A 7,927-nucleotide genomic window follows, 5' to 3' on the forward strand; every position below is an offset into this window, starting at 1 on the left:
AGTTTAAATGTCATGCTTTATTTAAGTTTCATACTTTATGCCATGACATCATGACATTGGCACATGTTTCCATTTATGATATCATTTTATGCCATGTCATCATTTCTTGCATTTATAATCAATGAAATTGATATAAGGATAAGAAACACATTTGATATGGAGATCAAATTGTTATTTAGAAAAATGCATGAGAACTTAGAATAAGATAACCTAAACCCATATGTCACATCAAAATTGACTTGGATGTGTTTTTGATACACCTTAGATGTGTGTGAGATATTAGGATGATGAGTTAGGATCAAGGTGCATAGTTCTTGTGCCTAGGTGAGCCTAATTCGAAATTGAGGATCATAGGGAAAGCTTGTGTACAAGTCATGTACATTTAGCCCAAAGATTGTGGTCCTAAATTAAATGGTTTAAAATCATTTCAAAATTGATTTGAAAAACTTTGATGAAGCTTTTCTTGTGATAGCATTCATCATTGAACAAGTTGATACAAAGATGACTTAACTTTGAGTTATTTCAAAGTCTTTTGAACTTTGTATCAAGATTGAAAAATGGAAGTTATTTTCATAGAAAACTATTTTTCCATGATAGTATATGTTATGAGGAATGTATCCTCAAAATTTCATAATTTTTAAAATTTTCTGTAATTTATTAGGGGTTTCTGAATTTCGCTGAAGGAAAATCAGAAATCAGAACCTATCAGTACCTGGATCGGTCCCTGGACCGATCCAGGGAAGGCTGGATCGGTCACTGTGACCGATCCAGAGGGATCCTGATCAGTCTGGTGACCGATCAGGGCGTGCCAAGTTACTGAATTTCGACTGTTTGTCTGAAATTGCAGCTATGAAAGTGGTGTTTTTAGAGTTCTAAAGGTTTGAAACTCTCCAAGACATTGTTGGTGCAATGGTCAAGGGGGAGTTGATCCTTAGGGGGAGTTTTACCTATTAGTCAAGGGGGAGTTGACTTTTAGGGGAGTTTTTACTCCTAAAGACTTGAGTGATATGAGATTATCACTAAGTTAATTGTTGACTCTAGTATCAAGGGGGAAATTAAGAGTTTCAATGAAAGGTATGGGACTTTCATTAGAAAGAAACTCTTGACCTTGATTCACTCTTTTTGATGTGTGTCAAAAAGGGGGAGAGTGTAGGTTTGAGGAGAATGGATAATGTCTAGAATGTTAAGGGAAGAACATTGGAAAACCTAAGTTAGGTTATCGGGTTAACCTAACTTGATTATGGGTTTGATTATGAGTTTTGTCAAACATCAAAAAGGGGGAGATTGTTGGTGCAACCTTAGGTCAAGGTTGACCTGGTTGACCGGACTCGAGTTGACTTGACTCGAGTTGTGTTTTGATGTTTGACGAGTTATGTTTGACAATGTTTGTACCTTGATGTTTTACAAGGATACAAGATTGGGAGATTGTGGGTGCAACCCGTGGTCAAGGTTGACCTGGTTGACCCAAGGTGAGTTGACTTGACTCGGAAAAGTCCAAGCAGGGAGCTTGGCACGGGAAAAGTCCAAGCAGGGAGTTTGGCATGGTGAAAAGTCCAAGCAGGGAGCTTGGCACGGGAAAAGTCCAAGTATGGAGACTTGGCACGGAGAAGTCCAAGTATGGAAGCTTGGCACATGGGAAGTCGGAGAGGGCTCGGTAGCTCGTTCTCCAGACTGTGGTCAGAGAGGGCTCGTGCTCTGGACCGGATGTGGAAAGTCCCGGTGAGTGAAGCCAGAAGACGGATGAGTCCTAGTGAGTGAAGCCAGTGGGAAAGTCCAGTGAGTGAAGCCAGGCGGGAAAGTCCCGTGAGTGAAGCCGGGGAAAGTCCGATGAGTGAAGCTGGCAATTGGGAAGTCCCGTGAGTGAAGCCAAGGATTGGAAATCCGGTGAGTGAAGCGATGAAACCCTAGTGAGTGAAGCTAGGTGAAAGTCCCGTGAGTGAAGCCGGCAGGAAAATCCAGATGGATCAAGGGTGATCGGACATCTGGTGTTGAGAAGGTCAAGTAGGTCAAGGGAGTGACCGGATACTTGACACGAAGAGAAAAGTCCAAGTGGGTCAAAGGGATTGACCGGACACTTGGTGGAGAGTCTTAGCAGGTCAAGGGAGTGACCGGATGCTAAGCATGATGTACCAACAGTCAAGGTTGACCGGATGTTGGTTTGGAAGGTTTGGGACTTGGTTTGGGCAAAAACCAAGCTCTGGATCGATCCAGCGATACGCCTGAGTATCTGATCGGTCGGTGACCGATCAGATAACAAACAGAAGCGTGGAATCTGATCGGTCCCTGGACCGATCAGAGGAAGCTCTGATCGGTCCCCAGGACCGATCAGAGGAAGCACTGATCGGTCCCCAGGACCGATCAGGGTCTTTCTGGACCGATCAGGTTGGAGCCTGATCGGTCTGGCCCTAGCCGTTGAGAGACAACGGCTAGGTTATTTCGGGCTTCTGTGTTCTATTTTTTTTGCTTGCAGGTTCGCAGGTTGGCTCAGGATATCAGAGGTTATAAGAAGAGATCGAGGGCCGCTGACTACCGCTCTTCTTCCTGGTTCCTTCTGTACTTACTGAGCTTTGCTGAGCTCCTTGTTCTTGAAGCTTCGCGTGAGCTTCCCTGCTGGTTTTCTAGCTGAGCTTGGATCCGAGAAGTTGCTGCTTCATCAGGATTCCAGTCGACAACGAGAAGGCAAGCAAAGGGTTTTACATTTCGATTGTTCTTGTTTGCTTTCTCTTCTGTTGTACTCCTTATTGCTGTTGCAAAGATATTGTGGCGAGGTTTCTCCACCCACAAGGAGTATTTATTAGACGGTTCTCCGGGGACTCATCCACCGACGGATTGATAGGGCTCGTCGACCTTACGGACACGCCGAGGAGTAGGAGTTTCATCTCCGAACCTCGTTACATCCATCGAGTTTGAGGTTTGTCTTTTTCCTTTTCGTTTCTATTTAGTTATTTCCGCTGCACTAACCCTAATCGTAGGAAGAAAAGAAAGAATTTGGGGTGGCTATTCACACCCCCTCTCTCTAGCCGCGATCATCGATCCTAACAGTCTTGACTACACGACACTTTTAGTCCAGTAGCAAATCCCACTACTATCCGCCTTCGCTTGTCCATTGCTATTTCCAAAGGGTGGTCTCGTCGTCAGATGGATGTGAATAATTTCAAGGTCAGTTGGATGACTGTGTTTATATGGCTCAGTCGCCTGGGTTTGTTGACTCTGATTTTCCATCTTATGTTTGCAAATTGAACAAATAATTTATGGTCTTAAGCAGGCACCACGCACTTGGTACACCGCGCTTCATCATTTTAAAATTAGTGTTGGTTTCGTGGCCTCTCTTGTTGATACATCGTTATTTATTTTCTGCACAGGAGGTATCACTATGTATCTACTTGTCTATGTCGATGATCTAATTCTTACAAGGAATAATGCTAATGCCCTTCAGGGATTCATTAATCAGCTGGGTGTTCAGTTCTCTATCAAAGATCTGGGAACTTTATCTTATTTTTTAGGTGTTGATGTTGTTTCCTCTCCAGGGGGCTTTTGTCTCTCTCATAAGAAATATCTGCTTGAGATTCTTACAAAAACCTATATGGCGAAGTCGAAACTTGTTCAAATGCCTATGGCCACGTCCACATCTCTGCACCTCTCTGATGGCTCTCCTCCCGCGAACGCTATTTTATATCTCCAAGCAGTTGGTAGTCTGCAATATCTCTCTTTTACTCAACATGATATTGCCCTTACTTTTAATAAACTCTCTCAGTTTATATATGCTCTCTAATCTCTTCACTGAGGGTTGTTAATCGTCTGCTGTGTTATCTTAATGGTACACGTTCTTATAATCTGATTCTCTGATGACACTCCTCTCTCTCTTTGCATGCCTATTGTGATGCAGATTGGGCTAGTGATATTGATGATCGTACGCCCACTGGTGCTTATATTGTGTTCCTAGGTTCCAACCTAATTTCCTGGAGCTCCAAAATGCAGGGTTCTATTGCTCGGTTGTCTACTAAGGCTAAATATCGTGTCATTGCCTCTATTGTTGCAGAACTACAATGGGTTCGATCTCGTCTTAATGAACTGGGTGTGGACACTGTGGCCTCTGCTGCCTCTATCTATTGCGATAATATTGGAGCTACGTATCTCTATGTAAACCCAGTGTTTCACTCATGCATGAAGCACATTGCTTTGGATTATCATTTTGTTCGTGAACTGGTTCAGAGTGGTAAAGTTCGTGTCTCGTTGTCTGACCAGTTAGCTGATGCATTGATGAAACCACTTCCTAGTGCTCGAATTCGTCTTCTTTGTTCCAAGATTGGTGTCTCTACGAGCCCACCATCTTGAAGGGGCTCATTATGGATATCTTCGAATATATGGATATCTTGCAATTATTAGGATATCTTGGAATATGTGGAGCATAAATATTAAGATATCTTTTCTATATATTTCCTTATCTTTGTATATGTTTCCTTCATTATTCTTAATTAGTGAAAATATATTCTTTCAATACCTCTCTTCAATTCATAGTACATGAACTAATGATGCATGGGATATTCAAATGGATTGGTAGGTGGCTTTAATTTACTTGAGTTTTCAAAGAATTCTTTTGAATTTGCTACATCGGCAAAATGGCTTCTAGTGTTTGTCAGGTTGGCATTTAATCTCTACATACTAACACTGTTGAGAAATTTGAAGAGTACGTAAACTTTTTAGGTTGAAATGAATTTTTATCATGAACATTATAGAGATTCTTTTGTTTTTTTTTTGGGTGCTACTATGACTAGCCAATGTTGATTCAATTTAGCCCTCATAGTAATTGTCTTTTTTATTTCCAACACATGCTTATTGTGGTCACTTACTAGAAAGAATTTTAGTAAGTAATCTAAAATACTGAAAGATTATCTTGATGGGATTTAATATGAATCTTATCCCATGCATATATTAGTTGCACAATGAGAGTAACTGTAAACAAAGAAAAGATTTGGGACGAGCAATTGATGAATTTAAGGTTTTTGAATGAATGCATAAAAGAAAATAAGGTACTGGAGAGTTTGTGGATAACAAATCGACTCAAGTTAATGTAAATCAACATAATTAATTATTTATTATCTTGTATTAATTCTTACTTGTTTTTGTATTTGTTAAACTAATAATAATTAAAGTATTGTAATATGAACATGAATAATATAAAGAGAGCCAAAATGTTGGTAATTAGTCTACTCAGACTTCATTTAATCTTAAATCATGGTGTGATGTGGTGAGCAACCCATGTAAGGGGAGGGTGTATGGATTTACATACAATCAACACCGCAGAAGATCATACAATGGAAGTTCCAATAAAATATGCTCCAATGAGAAGAACAAAGAATTATCTCAAGAAATTGAAAACATGTGTACTACTAGCAAGAGGATGGAAGTAGAATTGTCTCATGAATAACTTATTGAAGAAGGTAGCAAAAGAGAAGAAAATCAAAAGGAGATGATTCGTAAAATGATCCAAGAGGCGGGATATATAAATCATTTATATCCAGGAGGATCTGGTCCCCAAGAGCGTTGTGATAAGAGAAATAAAGATTAATTTATTTTTTTTTGATTAATGGTTAAATATATTTAGATGATGTGAATACTTATTTATTTCAATATTAATTGTATGAGAGATACTCTTTGCATTAGAAATTAATTGTTTTACATATTTTCAATTTGTTTGAAATGTGTGATTGTTTAAAGGATTATGTAGATGAGACATATAAAATTATATAAATTTAGTGATAAATATAAAAATAAGATTATATACGTGTGTATAAATAAACATATTTGAAATAAAATCTTTAAACAGAATTATAAATGACTTTATAAACAGATTAAAATTTATATTTGTTATGTAATTTTAGATAGACTAATGATAGATTTAAAATAAAATTAGAGATGAAATTTGTATTTGAAATTAATTTCATTTGGTCAAATAAAACAGATTCATAAATAATTTTTCAATCCATTTTTAAAATTAATTAGGTGGCGTTTGGTTGGTGGGTTTAGGAATGATAGTAATATAGGATATTTGGTTAATGCGTTTGGGAATAAAATTTTTGATATCATTTCTAAATAATTTGGAATGACCAAAACTCAATTAAACACATGAGTTTAGAATTAATTCCGGATTCTTAACTCTTAATTAATTTATTTAGACCAAATTAAGTGGCTTCCTCTCTTTTCTTCCTTTTTTTAATTAAAATAAATTTTTTTCACTTAAACTTTAAAAATCAATAATTGATTTATTTAGATCTTTGATGTAATGTAATTTATTTTTTAATTATTAATGAGATTCTATATTAGTAATTTTTGAATTTAAATTTTAATTATATGTAAGTGAAAATATAATGGAAAAAGTGTATGATTTATAAAAAAAAAAAAACTGTTGAGAGTTAAAATATTTATTTTTAAAATTTTTTACACCAAAACAAATGAGTAGAAATTTCACAAAAGGCAAATAATAACGAAATCACACTTGAAATTTAATTAAAGAAAGAAAATGAATGATTGGATGGCAACAACTTTAATTAATTAATTAATTAATACTAAACACCTAGTTGAGCTCGCTAATTGCTGTTGGATTTATCCTAATAATTCGCCGCTTCGCAGCAACTAACTCTGTTTAGTGAGTTTGCGATTTTCTCGCTTTGATTTCCTGTGGCTCTATTTAAACTCCTCCGATCCTTCCCTTCAATTTCCACTCCAACTGGATCGATCGAAATCTAACATCTCCTGGATCTCCAGCTTCCACTACTTTCGCATTTCTAAAATCACCAAACAGACTCATCATCATGGCTGTCGCAGTTGTCAACAACGTTAACGATATGCTAATTTCCTCTTCCGCCGCCAGCACCAGCAGAGTCGAGGTTCGCTCCGTGTGGGCTCATAACCTCGACGAGGAGTTCGCCCTTATCCGCTCCGCCGTCCCGTTCCACCCCTTCGTCGCATTGGACACCGAGTATCCTGGCGTCGTCGTCGCTTCCAAAAATCCCTACTGCACCCTCACCCTCCCCCAGCGCTACGAATTGATCCGCGCCAACGTCGAGGCCCTCCGCATCGTCCAGGGCGGTCTCACCCTCTCCGACGCCGCCGGCAACCTGCCATGTACCATCTACAGCGACGGCACTTGTGTGCGTTACGTGTGGGAATTTAATTTCCGCGACTTCGACATCAGCCGCGACCGTTACGCCCCTTCCTCCGTCGAGCTGCTCAAGGCTAATGGCATCGACTTCCAAAAGAAACAAATATGGGGCATCGACTCTTGCAGATTCGCCCAGCACTTGGCCACCTCCGGCTTGCTTTCCTTTGGCCATTTTTCTCCCGTCTCCTGGGTTACCTCCCAAGGCGCCTATGACTTCGCCTTCCTAGTCAAGATGCTGACATGCGACTGCAAATTACCAAAGACCGTTCGTGAGTTCTTGCACCTTGTTCATTTCTTTTTCGGCAAAAGGGTGTTCGATGTGAAGCACCTTAGCAAGCATTGTCCTGGGCTTTACGGAGGATTGGAGCGGGTGGCCTCTACCGTCCGAGTTGAGCGAGCAGTCGGCTCTCGACATCAGTCCGGCTCCGATAGCTTATTAACATGGCAGGTGTTCTACCAAATCGCTTCTCGTGTGAATCCACAACTCATCCATCGTCCAGAACACATGGGAACACTATTTGACCTCCAACTGCAATTATAGAGTTCATGGTTTATCACAGTTGATTGTGGTTCAGCATTAGCTTAATTTGCCCACAAGATTAATTGTCCATTGCTTCATCGTATCATTTTGTATATAAGTACAGATTACATTGCAATATCGTCAGCAGATTTGCAAACAAATTGTCAATATTAATTCTTTGGATGATGACTACAGATTACTTGTTGTTTTGCTTTGACTTAAATATAATCATCCCCTAGTGTAGT

The 7,927-nt window shown here is 39.3% G+C and overlaps 1 protein-coding gene across 1 annotated transcript; it reads left to right on the forward strand.

Moving 5' to 3' along the window:
* Nucleotides 1–6,812: 6,812 nt before the first annotated feature.
* Nucleotides 6,813–7,703, forward strand: LOC122034042 (probable CCR4-associated factor 1 homolog 11). Its single transcript, XM_042593178.1, has one exon. The coding sequence runs from the start codon at nucleotides 6,813–6,815 to the stop codon at nucleotides 7,701–7,703; it is 891 nt and encodes a 296-aa protein (XP_042449112.1).
* Nucleotides 7,704–7,927: the final 224 nt, after the last annotated feature.

The sequence above is a fragment of the Zingiber officinale genome, chromosome 11B (assembly GCF_018446385.1).
Source record: "Zingiber officinale cultivar Zhangliang chromosome 11B, Zo_v1.1, whole genome shotgun sequence".
NCBI lineage: Eukaryota > Viridiplantae > Streptophyta > Magnoliopsida > Zingiberales > Zingiberaceae > Zingiber > Zingiber officinale.